General features: G+C 44.0%; 1 protein-coding gene across 3 annotated transcripts in view; it reads right to left on the bottom strand.

The window, feature by feature from the left end:
* Window positions 1-771: 771 nt before the first annotated feature.
* lima1a (LIM domain and actin binding 1a) overlaps window positions 772-15,484 on the bottom strand; it is a 29,734-nt gene continuing 15,021 nt past the window's right edge. For all 3 annotated transcript variants that reach the window (XM_003457083.3, XM_005477891.3, XM_005477890.4), the window contains 8 exons: window positions 15,021-15,440; window positions 7,131-7,188; window positions 5,079-5,173; window positions 4,037-4,102; window positions 3,855-3,906; window positions 3,580-3,644; window positions 3,276-3,409; window positions 772-2,874 (listed from right to left, as the gene is read on the bottom strand). In XM_003457083.3, the coding sequence (XP_003457131.1) occupies window positions 1,818-2,874; window positions 3,276-3,409; window positions 3,580-3,644; window positions 3,855-3,906; window positions 4,037-4,102; window positions 5,079-5,173; window positions 7,131-7,188; window positions 15,021-15,440 (1,947 nt within the window). In that variant the 3' untranslated portion in view covers window positions 772-1,817. The remainder of the gene's footprint in view (window positions 2,875-3,275; window positions 3,410-3,579; window positions 3,645-3,854; window positions 3,907-4,036; window positions 4,103-5,078; window positions 5,174-7,130; window positions 7,189-15,020; window positions 15,441-15,484) is intronic.

The raw sequence follows: 15,484 nt of genomic DNA, 5'->3' as shown, positions 1-15,484 counted from the left end.
GCTGCTGCTTTAGTTTTGATTAAAACTTTCATTTAAGAGTCTAAATTCCTTGTTTGGCCACTGTGCAAAAGTTCTTGTAGCGTGCTGCTTTTTCACGTAACCTCAGGGATGCACCTGGAGCAGCTGCACTGCGTTGTGGCTCTAAAGCAGATCGCTTGTAGTCCCACCGCAGTGAGTTTCAGATACTTCCCAGAAGTGGCAATTCACACTGCACCACTTTAAACTGTGCCAGGTCTTGTTTTTTTTCCCCCAACAGACACCAGGTCAAGCTGCAAAGAACAGATGAGGAGGGTCCAAGGAGAGTCTGGTCAGATTTCAAAATAAAAGACCCCATGCAAACTTAATGTGTGTCAGGGGCACATAAACATGAAAATAATACCACAGTTTTTAAATCAGTGTTGTGGACTCTTGCAGCACAAATATTGTGGTTTTCTGGAAACAACCCTGCTTCTTTCTGATTGGGCTAAACAGTGGTCCCTTTTTATTTGTGTATGTATATATTTTATATTGTGTTTCAGTGACAGTTTTCCTGGACAATGAACTCCTAATTCAGGATAGTGAAGTCATTCTTGCATGATTAGGATCTTAGCTTTGGGTCTGGGGTACAGATGCAGAAGATGGTAGGAGACGAGTTTCTCTAGCCATTCCCATCTGCCTCTGACACTCAAATTCGCTTGTAATGGCATCTACAAGTGGAAAAGACGAAGCATGAGTTTTTAATAACAGGCTAACTAGGATTTCTGTGATATGTCTGAATAATATGAAACCAAATTAAACATCAGCCAAACTTTAATGTGAAATTACAAAAGTACATCAGTTTTTGAAAACAATCTTAAGCAGTATGTCAAAAGATACTCAAAGTTTAACAGTTTATTTATACAGTAGCAGGTCAGGCTGTTTGGTCCCCTGGCTTAAAATGTTACAATAATCATGTCCAGTTTTATCTCATCAGAAGTGGAAACAAATGATCATTAGTCTCTTTCAGTTCAATGTGTTCATAGTTACAGATGTGACAAATTAAAGGAAAAAAAAAAACCCTGACCCACGCAGTGAGAGGTGGCTGTGTGCTAGTCTGGGTCCACCTGAAACATTTCCATCCTGGTGGAAGTCTTCTTCTGGGTGACAGTGCCTCCACCTGGACACGAGGGCTCACAGTGGTTTGAGGGTGAAAATAAAGTGACTCATAGGCTGCGGCCTTCACAATCAACACATCTCAAGCCAAATGAACGCCTATGGGAGATTCTGAACAAGCATTTTAGACCGTGCTCTCAAACCGCTCACCATTAGGCTACCTGAGTCAATGCCAAGGTGCATTAAAGCTGTAGGTTTTTCCTTTAACTGACATCCATCTGTGGGATCAAGAACTCAAGTCACAGCTGGATTCTTCTGAGAAAAAGAAACCAAACTCATTATTTTCTACTTTGTCTTAATTCAGAAACTTTTCAGTCACAGCTGAGCTGCAGTCTAATATGACCGTGCAGTCGGTTTCTCAGGACAGCAGTTTGATAATGAAGCATCCGATGAAAATACAAAATTACAAAAGTTGCGTACACACAAAAAAAAAAATAAAACATCTATTCTGTGACTTACAACATTTGCGTTAAAAATATTTAAAGGGGAATCATTTTAAACATCTTTTAAAAAAATTTTGATTATTCTAAATGTCGTGAAAGAGGCACGAATAAAATTCACTCTGGACACGGCAGCAACTTTGTATCAAGAAGAGAAGAAGAAACTGTCTGAGAAAGAAGGAATGGCAGAAGATCAGTTAAGCGTCCGTGGATGTCGTCGTTTTGGCCGAGAGCAGAAAATTCACTTTATACGTCCCCTTCTTCCTCCTCTTCTTCATCCTCGTAGTGTCGGTTACGTTTAATCAGCTCCTCCACCGTCAGGTCCTCCTGCTCCTCTTCGCTGTCCCAGAAGCCAACGTCCTGAGACGACCGGCTGGCCTCCACCTCTGCCTCCGGAGTGGAGACTGCAGTCGGCTCAGTCGGAGTCTCCTGAAGTTTAGCATCTGGCATATCTTCCTCCAGCACGCCTCCGTCTTCCTCCTCCATCTGCTCCTCCTCTTCACCTCGTCCTCCTGCAGCGTCATCGAGATCCTCCTCTGTGAGGAGATGGTCTGTAGCGTCTTCGCTCTTCATCTCCTCTTCCTGTTCCTCCTCTCCGGAGCTGGTGTGCACATCTACACAGCTGTCCTCGGTGGGGGTTTGGCTGTCCGACGACTGGCCGCCGTGCTGGAGGTCCATGCTGGCGGGTTCAGGACTCGGCTGCCGCTCTACTGGTGCACTCTGCTTTTTGGGCTCAGGAGCAGAAGGGCTGTCAGGTTGAGCTGCCGCGGTGAACGGCATGCTGCGCTCCTTCAGGGGGGTGTTTCGACGCAGAATAGGTGAGCCCCTGGCTTCCTCTGGGGGTGTGGATGGGGAGTCTTCCTCTGGAGGCCACTTGGCTCTGATTGGTTTACCCGTGGAGACCACCTCTGTGTTGGCAGCGGCTCCACCGCGGCTGGGCGTGTCCTCGGGCTCAGTTTTTGGTGGCCAGGAGATCTTCAGCCTGCGGGTCTCTGTGGGTCTGTCAGCCTTCTCTGAGTAACCTTGTCCCAGAGCCTCCATGGTGGCCGTCAGGACGTTGACTTTAGCCAAGGGTGAGTCCTCCACACTGGGGCTTTCCTGGTCTGAGGGTGTGGCCGGACTCTGGGCTGTTGGCTTGGTTACAGATGTCGGCGAGGCCTCAGCGCTCTCGTTTTTGCCCTCCCAAAGTTCCTTGTGCGGCCGGTGGCCGAAGCCCTCGTCGTAGTTTCCTTTGGCCTTGAAGAGCTGGGAGAAGTGTGGCTTGCAGTAGACGTTGTTGTGCAGGGAGGCGTAATTCGCCAAACTAGACCAAAACAAAGGACAGTTTAGAGAAAACAGACCTTTTCTAAAAAGAAGTCAAAGTCTTGATCAGGAATGGTTTGAAAGAGATCGTTAACGTCCTGGGTTCATAACAGGTTAATATGCTACTCTCTGAAAAATGAGTTTTCAGAGTTTTGAGAAGGTTATTGGATATTTTTGATGGAAAAAAAAGAATCAAAATAAACAGCAGAACATGTTTGGAGAATGTCTTTAAGTTCTTTAAATTACTGGCAACTACAAGAGCTGCACAGGACCTCGAGATAAAGTTAATTTAGAGTGTTTTTTTTCTCCAAGTAACTCTGCAGAAAGGGCTTTAAATGCAGTAAAATCCTTTGTAAATGTTCGCCTGGGCGTATCGTCTGACACGATCTGTCATGGCCTCACCTGAGTTTGGTGTTGCAGTGCGAACAGCGGAAGCAGGAGCTGTGGTAAATGTTCTGGTTAGCCACGAGCCTCTCCAGAGGATAGACAGTCTTCAGGCACGATACACAGGTCTCCCTCACTGGCAGACGGAAGTTCTGCACACGCATAAACATGATTTCCCCCCCATTTTTAGTCACATATGGACACCAAAAATGACTGCTGAGCCCATCAAACCTCCCCAAAGCTACTCTGTTAAAGTCTAAGAATAAAAATAAGGAGATGGGTGTGGGGTGCACAGGTGTAAATGTTTGTTGTGAGGACTCACCCTGGGAGTCTTTGACTGGGACGAGTCTTTCTGATTGGAGGATGCAGGAGTGCCGGGTCCTGAGCCTGAGAGAGAGCAAAATAAAAAAAAAAAAAAAAAAAAAAAAAAATGAAGAATGGCAGTAATGCAGAACCAACACTAGAGGGAGCCATCTGCATATTTGATACAGCCCTTCCACTTATAGGATTACAAACTAAAGCCAAGGACAGACAGTTCATACTGAGCCGTGAGAACCTCACTTCAACTTTTCATCACGAATTATCTGAGGAACTTACCGTTGGTCTCTGAGGTGAAAACTCTCCTGGTGTTCGGTTCAGACTCTGGACTCTGAAACGGGAGAAGAGATGTGGAAAAAAAAAAAACATCACAAACTGACACATGTTTAGACAAATGTGTGTCGAGATGAGCTGAAACTGACGCACTGGAACAAAAACACCTTCAGGCTATAAACTCTCACCATGTCCAGAGTGCACGGGGGGACGTTCTCCTTCTGCTTCCCACTGAAACCGTCCAGCTGATCGTCCTGAGCAAAACAAGAAGGACGAGCGGGACGTTAACAACGGAATATAAGCCGTCTGCATCACCTGCTTCATAGGAGATATACCTAAGACACTGCACACTGTGTGAGACTGCAGTGTCTTAGGTATATGTACCATTTGGCTCTAAGTAATTTTTAAGTATACAAAACAGATGTTTAAACCTATATCAGAGAGAGCAGGGATTTATCTAGACAAGTCTCTGCCTGTAGACTAATAATGTAGCTGGACGACGACGACGACAACATCAAAGTCCAGGAAAAAGTAGGTCCACAAAAACACATTTACTACATGTGCATCTTAATCATACAAATATCTTTGCTGGGATCACATGTAAGGTCTCATTTTGTTTCAAGTCACTTCTATTAACTAGTTTGTCTCCAAAAATCACCCCAGAAAATACAAAATTCCCCAGTGCTCTGCCCCACGGGTGGCCATTCAGGCCTGGAATAATTCAGGAACATCGGTGTGGTTGTGATGGCACAGAGTTCACAACCCAGCTCAGCTCCACAGAGACCGATTTACACTGTTTGTTTGGAAATACTTTGGCTTTTTGTCAGCGGGCAGTGTGATTCTGCAATCTTAACTGTGCTGTCTAAATAATAAATAGGCTCATGTTACAAGCGTCATGCACCCAAAGGTCATGCATGATTCATTTCCTGTTTCGTGTTGAGGAAAAGATAACAGCTGATGCATGTTTTTCACATCAGGGCTCGCTCAGGCCAGTGAATGTCCATCCTCTGTAACTTCACCCAATTATTTTATAATGTGAAGGTATGCAGATCTTTTAAGGGCACATTTTTTTTTATTCTCTGGTTGATTTGTGTTATTCCATATTCAGCTCCAAGACAATTAAATAGGATTATTGCAGCTTCCCTAACCATGAAGACTCCACTAATCTCACTTTCATTTCTGGTTTTCAAATTTCTAATAAAAGTTTCCAGTAAGGCACAAAGGACTCACATTGACTGAAGTGGGAGGCACTTCCTGTTTGGAGATGGCCGCTTGATAGAGGGCCATCCGATCACGGAGAGGCGTGGACTCGGCGAGGCTTCCATCTGCCAAAACACACAACACTGAGAAGTTATTGCCTAACAAACACTTCAGCTATTTTAACTCATCTTTAGTGCGCACATCATGTCTGAACAGCGTTTTCTGTGCTTGCTGTAGCCTGCAGATGCCACTTTTTTTTGTTACAGTTCATTAATTGTTGTGAATGCAGGCTGATGACGGGAACACGGGGTCAGAAGCTGCGTGCAGCGTGGAGGGAAACTGTGGGTTTGTCTCTTCCTGTGCTCTCTTAATCAGTGGGCTGATCACAGCGCTTACACAGCAGCCCGTGTTGTCGCTTTTGAGCTTTTTCACTTCGGGGAAGGATGTAATCCATCCAGGAGGAAAGCAGGAAGAGACTCTTTGTAAAGAAAAATCCCAAAGACTTTGTAAATCTGACACCGTTAACGAAGAGCTCCAGTTTACCTTTGACATAGCAGATGTCTTTCCGTTTGTTTTTCCATCGCTCATGTTTTTATTTTATGTGGTTAAAATGACTGCATACGCACACGAGACCTCTTGTGATGACAGCCAAAAAAGGCACAAAGTCAGAGAGCTGCTGAGCAAAATGAAGCCACGTTTGCCTCCGAGCTTGGAGACCAAAACTGAGCTAAAAGAGGCTGAACTCTGCATTTATATCACATCAAGGGACTCAAACGTGACTCCAAACATTAAAACCGACGTATTATTTACCAACTGACTGCTCTTACTGCAGACCTTCAGTACATCATTTTCCTGATACAAGCTGTTTAAAGTCAGCCTCTTTTTAAGCCAGACAGCATTATGCTCAAGAATAAAAATAATCTCTGTAAACAGACCTCAAAGGGATCTACTTGATTCTGTTTGGTCAAAACTGCTCTGCCTAGAAAGTACATTTGAGCAGGCTTGCATTATATGCAGGTAAAGAGATTAAAATAGAGGGAGGGCATTTGCCAAAATGCACCAGATACCTAACAGCTCCTGACAATAATAAAGCTTTAGGCTCAGCAAACAATGTGCAAAACAAAAATCCTGGAAGCAGATATCCAAGTATTGGCTGTTGCTCCATCAGGCCACTTAAGCTTCTACTTTATTTGGTGCTTATGTTACTCAGCTACAACTACACATCAAAACTACCACGATCATCTCAGAGTTTACCAATTTGTTAGCAGAGAGCCACACTTCTGGTTTCCACCAGAATTCTAGGAAATTAATCATTTGTGCATTTATTAATTTATTTCTACCGCAGCCATATACAAGATTGACAAGACAGCTAATCATGAACCTAAGCAATGACAAGAGCAGCAACAATACGGTAAAATAAAGCTGAAGTGGACTGCAGAGTCAGCAGCTTTCACTCTGCTGAGGAGGTTATGTCATTGGTTCTGGTATTACTAAAAATGAGCCCTTTAAGGTCACATACAGGGGCTCGTTTTCTCAGGTTTCTCCTCCGTCATTTAAAAAAAAAAAAAAAAAAAAAAAAAAAAAAAAAGATGAACTGCCTCTTACATCTCAAAGAGTTTCACTTCCTGTTTAAATTAAACCAACCATAAACCATTAGCCAATGAAATGACTGAGTGCTCCGTCTGAGTCGCATTTGGTGTGGAAGATATTTAAAGATTCGGCAGAGGTGCGAAGTAGCGCACAGCTGTTTTTTTATCCACTGACAGCAGTTTTTGAAGATGAAGCCATTCACCGACTTACATTCAGCTGAGATGTGCATTACAGAAGGTTTCCATTCTGCCAATAATAAAACTCTGTCGCTTACTTTTTGGTATTTGATGACATTTAAATGTTGTCCACATCTAAAAAGAAATGTGAAGCTCGCTCATAGATAGAATAAAGCACATAAGAAACGTGCAACAATAAAAAGGTTCATTTCACATCAGCCGTTGCCGTCTAGGTCATTTGGTGTGTGTCGTCGATCACCTCTCAAACAAACTGCCCTCTAAAAACCCTGAAAGCACATTAAAGAGAAGCATGTACCTCCTAGTAGTTGGTCCATGCTGCCAGTGTTTCCTCGGCCTGTCTGCTCTCTGGATGCCTGCAACGCAAAAACAGACAGATGTAGAAAACAAACCGACATAAGGCAAAGAGATAAAAACACATGCAGTCATTTGATGCTCACATGTTTCACCCGGTAGAGCCAACAGGCTGGAAGCTAAAGCCCGACCATCAGAAAGATCAAAGTGGAGAGAGACCGAGGAAATGCAAAGGTAAGAGAATCACAGAGGTCAAGAGCGGCGTAGTGTTTGTGCAGTCCAAACCACTTTAATCCCCTTATGAGCTCAGTGTCTGAGACAAGACACCCCGTCTGTCCTCAGCCACCAGCCAGAAAACAAACCGATCACCTCTCTGCTGCCGGGCAGAAAAGAACACCTGCTGCTTTATAACAAAGGAGCATCTGCCCGGAATGTGGGGAATTCCCCAGTCGGACATCTCCCCCAAACTTCAGGGCACAAAATCATCCGTCTCATGCCATTTAAGGTACGGCTTACGCAACAGGTCAAACAGCGGCACAGCACATTTAGCCTTTAGGCTGCAGGGGCCGCGAGGAGGATTTTGGCTTCGCCCCGAGTCCTGACAGGCTCGGGGCGTCTGCAGGCTTCGGCAAGTTGAGCTCAGGAACTTTTCACAACATAAAGCTGAGGCAAAGTGGCCTTACATCATGGAAAAAAACTGCATGAAAGTATGTTTTAGACAAGTTAAAGCTCATCTGTGTAACACATTATGCATTTCAACTTTATCTTCTCAAAAAAAATAAATGCATGAAGGTGAAAGAGGAATTTATTCAACAAGCGTTCATATCTCCAACGAGCGTTATCGGTACATCTTATCCGTTCTGTGCCACAGAGGCCTATCGTTTGAAAACTAGTCCTCAATGAGTGGGAACTGTATGTATTTTGAAAAGACAAGAACAAGTTAGACTGACCGTGAACCTGTGTTTGTGTAAAGATGTTTTAGAACAAAGTGCTCCAACTCCTGATATGACAGTTTTTGGTCTTCAAAGACTTTTTTTAATATGTTGGTGCAGCGTCTGCAGTGATCTGTTCTGGTAAAGAGCTGAACGTGGAAGTGACGCTTCAAGTTACCAGTCGATCTCTTTCCCACCATCTATGGCCTCAAACTGGGCGTAGAAGGAAAGAATAAGATCGCTGATACAAGTGGTGGAAATGAGCTTTCTTGGAAGGTCGTCTGGGTTCAGTCTTAGAGATAAGGTGAAGAGCTCAGTCGTTCAGGAAGGCTTAGTAAAGCTGCTACTCCTCCACACTGAAATGAGGCTCAGGTGATTCTCATTCTCATTAGGATGTCTCCTGGACAACTCCCAGGTGAGGCATTTCTGGCATGCACACCTAGGATGAGACCCTGGAGCACACACATAACATGCTTGAGAAACTGTCTTTTACTTGGCTTTGGAATGCCTTCCTGTGCTACCTGGAAGAGCTGGAGGTGGTGGCTGGGAAGGCTAAGCATCTCTGCTCAGACTACGGCCCTGTGACGTGGACCCAGATGGATGTTGACATTAAACAGATTAGAAAATTTCATTTTTGAGGTCAACTCAGTGCAAATGTCCACCCCGTCTAAAGGTGATGGCATCAAATCACGTTTCACATGAGGTGATTCATCTTTAAACCGTAAATAAAAGTGGAGACAGCGTCCACAAACTCACTACTTTTGGGAGAGAGGAAAAAAAAAAAAAAAAAAAAAAAAAAAAATTGTTGAACTGGGAAAGACCAGCTTCATCCTTTAAACTTTCGCGTTCACTCTTTTGTAGATTTTTGTGAGAAATCATTCAATGTTCAACTGCTGCTCACTAAATGGTGCCAGAGAATGTCACAATTACAAAAAAAGTGGTGAGAGTTCAACAAAAGGTGATAGGAAAGGTGTTAAATCCTCCAGCAAAATTAGAGAAACTGCAAAATCAGATAATTCTCTTCACATTAAATAAGTCACATGACTATCTAATAAAAAAAATAAAAAAAAATTAAGATTATAACAGCTTAAAGAAGCAGGATTTCCAAAACTCGCACCTCTAGGCTTAAACGCTACGCCTTTAAAAACTGAGCAGTGACAACCAGATCATCACAGATGATGTAATCTGAGGGCGGGTAAGGGGCAAATCTGAGAGTCTGAGTCAGGAGTGAGTTCAATAATTAATAATGCACATTATGGTTAAGAAAGAGCTGAATCATCGACTGTGAACAGGAAAACACACCAACACTCAGGCCCTAAGTGGGGCGTTAAGAACAGAAACGAATCACAACAAAGGAAACAGTCATCTTCATAAGAATGGACCTATTCCCCTGGGTGGATTAGCTTCCACAGACCGGAGGTGCAGCTTTGTGGACGAAGGGGAGGAGGAGGAGGGGGGTCCGAGACTGGTTTGCATGCATGCGTCTGTACGTGAGGGGTTGAGTGGGATGTAAACAAGCATACGAGGCCAGGTTGTGTCTCGAAAGGCTGGATCAGTGGGCCAGACAAAGAATCTGATGCTAATCCCGATACTATTAAAGCTCCTAAACAGACAGACCGAGCTTCAGTTCCCCTCATGACCCCACCTCACACACACCAGAGTCTACAACAGACAATGACTTCTTCTTACACTAAGACTTACCCAAACAAAGAGCAGGAAGGCACCTCCGGCATCAGTTAACACCCTTTAAAGGTGTTAATATACCCAGTTCAAGACACACAATAACACGGTTTTTAAAGTGAGCTGACACAGTTGAAAGGAGCTACTGATAAAGTCCATAAAGTGGACTCTGAGAAGCCTAAAAAGGCCCCTTTCAGCTGCTGTGCAAACATCCTCGTCCAACACAGAAGTCAATAAAATAACAAGCAGTGAAAGTAAAAGTGGAGACTGTCTCAGAGCCAAACAAAGAAAGCCACAAACACCATATGTCATAGCTACCTCTCGCGAAGACAAATGAAGAGTGAGGACAAAAAAGCCACAGAGGATGAGTCGGCGGCGGCGAGACCGAGGGGAAGGCGGTTCTCACGGAGTTTGATCGTGTGTTTGAATCCAGCACCGGCAGGACCTGCAGCTCCAGAGCGGGGAGGCACAGATTGTGGCTTATGGCAGAGATGTGGGGTTGGACCCTCTGGAGATGGCTTTAGGGGCGGGGGAGGAGGATGGAGGGCAGGGTGGGTGGGAATATTAGAGGCGACAAGGAGCAGGTGTTCCTAGGGGGTGCCTCTCAAAGAGGGGTGTGGTCGGATGAAGGTGGGGATGACGACGGGAGTGTGCCGTGGTTTTACAGATGGTTGTTTTTTGTTTTTTTAAGTGTGTCACGGACCCCCAGCATCAGAATAAAGCTTTGGGCCTACAGAGAGGAGCAATGTGGGGCAGGAGGGAGGCGGAGAAGCAGCAGCTGGTGCAGTAAGGGGGGGGGGGTGACTCAGGGAGGTGACTCAGGGAGGATAGGGAGGCTGGGGCTGAGCTGGGCTATGTGGGAGGGAGGAGGGGTGAGGGTCAATTAATTTCAGAGTGCATCGAGTCGGGCCAGAGAGGGGAGTGGATGCAGAGGGGGGTGTTTAGATAAGAGCTGGAGGAATAAATGCAGACTGAAACTCTTTACCGCTCTGTTAGTGCGTTTAGCTTTTAGCTCACAGAGGCCAATGTGAGCATGCTCACAGTGATGATGCTAACGTGCGTCACACAGGCTGGAGAAAGAAGATTTTCTTTGAGCAAATCTTCCTAAATATCCCCCAAATTATAGGTACTGAATGTCGATTCTGTTACTAAAGATGGTATAAAAGATGGGCGGAAACACCGTGATGTCACATATTGGCTAATTAAATCTCAGACTCAAAACTAGTGACCGAGCCCATAAAATCATCAGGAAAGTATTTACGGGGGTTAAATGGAAATAATGAAAGCAATTCCACACTGGCTTCATTTGTCAGATCCCAAAGCTACGTCTGTCTGTTACACCATCTATGACTCCTAGTAACTCATACAACGATGATATTTTTTGCTAATGTGTGTCCACAGTTGGACAAATGCAGAGATTTTATTATTTTATTATTTGGCATCCACCCCTTTGATATGAGGCATAAAGCAAGCAGCAGCAGACAATTTCCACAAAAATCAGCCTGCATTAGCAGAATGCTAGGACATGCATCAAGTTTTAATTAAATTCAGACTCATTTACTGGTAAATGGAGTGGTACTTATAGAGTTAAGCACTTAAAGCACACAGTTTTATCTACGGCCAAGTGTTCTAACATGGGCTCACGCGGATTCATCAGGGGCAACTCGAGGGTCAGTATTTAACCCAAGAAAATGTCAGCATGCAGAATGAATGAGTCTGTGATTGAGTCGTGCATCAATTTACGCAGGAAAAGTTCTAAATACTCATGTGCAAACCTAACAACATCAAATGTCAGCTAATAGTATAGCAGTACTAAAAACAAACAGGATCAGCCAAAGGAAAGTTAGGTCCAAGATAAGCGCTTAGCATCTCCATAATGATCTGATATTTATCCGAAATGAATCCAAACTTGCCAAGTCCAGGAACATTGGGATTACTCATCTTTGCTGCTTGTTTGAAACACTTTCTGTGCAAAATACACCACACATCATGCTTGGCTGAACAGCCAACTTTTTGTTGCTTTTACACTTTTCCTATGTCAGCGCCAGCCAGCACACAGTGGAAATATATAATATATGTATTTTTTTTTAAATAAAGTAACACTTTTATGACTGTAAAAGGATGGATTATGATGATTTTGACCTGGACTTGAATGCTTAAATGCAAAACTGACATGTTGATGTCAGGAGAACAAATTTTTGGTCATCAAAGTTCAAAGCTCTAGTGATTTCATACCAAATCCATTCAGTTGTTGTTGTTATAAAGATACTCATGACAGTGCGAGAAAAAGCCAGGGGATATTAGAGGTATTAGACCATCCACCTCAAAGCAATTACCATCCCAGATAACACGACTTCAAAGAAAAGAAGGGTGGAGGTCTTTGATGGGTGGCAGTGAGGGTTAAGAGAGAAAACAGGGGCGAGGTGGACGGAGGGCTGAGGAGCAGAGAGTGGAGCACAAGGATGATTGATGAGGTGGGGAGGGGAGGCGGAGAGCTTTGATGGCCTTGGGGGGGAGACTGTCTGACGAGGCTCAGAGCGCAGATCAGCTGTCTGCAGTCATGAGTCTGCCAGCCTGCTGCACCATGACATCATCTGCCCCGTGAAGGGGAGCTCAACAAAGAAGCAGAGAGCCCGGCCTCGGCCCTACAGTAGAGCCTATTGTACAAGCCCCGGACACTGTGTCTACAGAACTGTATAGATCCTGTATTTCAGCTCGAGGATTTCCCCAAACAAGCCCTCCTTTGGAAGGACAACTATGCAGCAAGCAATAAAAAGACTCCATCCCTCCAGCTCCCCAAAGTGCTCCTTCATCTCATTTTTTAAAAGCCCACATAGGAGGCGGGTGTGGAGAGGAGAGTGGCGGAGGTCTTTGTTTAAACGCCACGTTTTACTGCACGTTTCTTCATCCCATGTTTCTTTACAACCACTTCTTTGTCCTTTGCTAACCCCCCCAAAAAAAAGTTTCCAAGAAGAATCAGTCTCTTTTAAACCTAATGAAGAGACCAAAGCTGAGAAGACTCAGTCCTGCTCGGCATTATCTGTGTCTCTTACTCCTCTGTGCCACATAACATTAAGACCCATCATTGTGATGCCCTTAATACAAATTAATGGCACCAGGATATTAATTTCATCTCTTTCTGGGCTGAAATCTAAAGCTGCAGTTCCCCAAATGGCCACTTGAGGCTGGCTCCAAAAGTGAGTTCATCCCCACTGACCTACATTAGAAAATCTCCAACTTCACAGAGTTAAAGAGGTTTACAGCCCGTCTTTTACAGAGAATCACTTAGCAGGTATGTGGCTCAGTATATGGAAGCACCTTAAAGCAGCACTCCCCAATCCCCGGGCCACGGACTGGTACATGAATCATTTGGTCCCGGGCCGCGAGAGTTGAGGCTTGGGTGTGAAATTTATGGTTTTCAGGGTTTTTAAAATCTGTTTATCGTTATTTATTTTTTTTAATCGTTTTTATCATCAAGTCGGTTTTCCTGGGTCTTTTGCCGTGCGTTTGGAATAAATCTTCGTGTTGTATTTATCCGCGACACCTTAAAGGCCGGTCCGTGAAAACTGAGCCGTCCACCCACTCCTCCAAGTATTGGAAGCAGCATGAACACAAAAGCTGAAACTTCAAAAAATTAGCAAACACATGGAGATAAAGGGAAGGAAAAGCTCCCTGAGGTTTCTTCCTGTTTAAAGGAAGAACCGAGCCTCTTGGAGTAACCAAGATGACTGCCCAGAAATAAACCAAAGAAAGCCAACAAATTCACCTTTTGTCAACAGTTTATCTTTTCTGGCCTAATGACAATTTATACATTGTAACATTTTTAAATACCAAGTTCTTCTTTCCACTGAGGCTGAGCGCCACAAACATCAAACAATCAAATTTAATAATAAAAATATTGAAACTGTCAAAACTGAGTCAAAGTGAATCAACAGTAAGTCGAGTTGTTGATTTTGTAGGACTGAGAACTGCAGAGCACACGTCTTTCACTGGGTCCCATTATCAGAAAAAACAGAAAGCCCATTTTATTGTTATGCTGATGACTCACTTATTTTCCCAGCAATCTAAATCAAATCTTATCTCATCTCTCTGATATTTAGAGCCAGATGTCTCAGAATTTCCTATGTCCTGGTGTATTTGCCCCCCAGGAGCTGGACACAGCTTTTATTTCCAAATAAGCCGTTTAATCATACCGTGTCTAAATGAAATGCATTTTTCCTCCCTTTCTAGTGGTGTTCTTGAGAAGGTCATACATGCTTTCATTTCCACATCTTTATTAATAAATATTATGTGGTCATGTCTTAAATATTTAACTCACCACTATTAAAGCGCTCATTAGCTCACACATATGAAGTTCTTTCCATATTGTGTGTCCAATCACCACATTTTTAATTGCTGTTCCAGTTTGTAAGGATCCCTTTAACTGGAAGTGTTTTTGTTATATTAGTATTTTTATTATTTTAACCGTTTGTCTTTTTTAGCTCTTGTATTTTAGAATTTCTTACTATTACTTTTGTTATTGCTGGTGCATTTATAATTGGTCATGTTTATTTCAGTATTTTTACATTTACATAACTTGGAGGCCACAATAGTTGAAGGCTAAACCCCAAATTTAAATCTGTAAAGCACATCGAGTACGGACTCATCAGTCCGCCTCTGAAAGCCTCGCAGTGGCTCGTAATGACTTTTCAGGTCATAAAATGGTCGCTCTCTATTGAGGAAACACAGCGTGGCTCTTGTTAATATGTCACACTTTGGACTACGAGCGCTTTACATTTTACACGCCTTGAGCTGATGCATGACTGGACGTCAAATTCCTCGACTTTTATGCTCCACAAACAACAGTTAGCTGCCTCGGGGAGCATGAAGCTGAGATCTCTCAGGGATCCTTGCAGAGGGAGATGTGCGAGTCAGCTGAGTGTTTGTGTGTGTGTGTGTTTTTTTAAAGGAGGGAGGATGTGAAGTGGGGCTACACCATGTGACTATCAGCATGACGGCACGGGGGGGGGGGCATCCGACTTCTTTGAGAACAAGTGGACACTTTAGTTTTAGGAAGTCCAGACTACCAACTTATCTTCTCAATTTCTGATTCATTTTAATGAATGATGCTTGATCAGAGGTAGGCACACTAAGCTAAACTAGGTACTCATGAAGATTGTAAGTAGAGTAAGCTGTGGAATAAGAAGTTTCTATATTAAGACTGAACATAAAAACATATTTCACTGAAATATAAACGCCTAAAAGTTTAAATGAGGGCAAACTCACTGAGAAGCAGTACTTGCCTTTTCTGGGCTCTCTCCTTTCTCGAACATCATCTTGAGGCTGTTGAGGGGGATGCTGGGCTTCTCGCACTCGGGCACTTCGGCTCCCGATGCTGCCGCTCCCTCCTGCTCCTCTGAATCTCTGCTGGGCTTCGCCTCCATGTCCGTCATGTCCTGGCTGGTCTCTCTGGTCACTCTGTGAACCTGGATGTCTGTATCCTGGTCCTGTGAGAGTACTGTAGTTTTTAGGGTGTCTGGCTGGAGCTTGATTTGGGATGAGGGTGCAGATCTGGAGCTTGTGGATGTGCCGACTGGAGTCCGAGGGGCCTGAGATTGGTGTCTCTGGATGGACGGCGGTTCCTGCTGCTGCTGCTGCTCCCAGCGTTTCTTTAAAACACTCAGGTTCCCACCACACAGTGTCGAGGGTAGAGCTTCCACAACCTGAACAGGAAACAATCACTCAGCTAAATTTTTTACCTCTGCAG

This window comes from Oreochromis niloticus, linkage group LG20 (genome assembly GCF_001858045.2).
Source record: "Oreochromis niloticus isolate F11D_XX linkage group LG20, O_niloticus_UMD_NMBU, whole genome shotgun sequence".
NCBI lineage: Eukaryota > Metazoa > Chordata > Actinopteri > Cichliformes > Cichlidae > Oreochromis > Oreochromis niloticus.
This window is presented reverse-complemented; position numbering and strand designations above follow the sequence as displayed.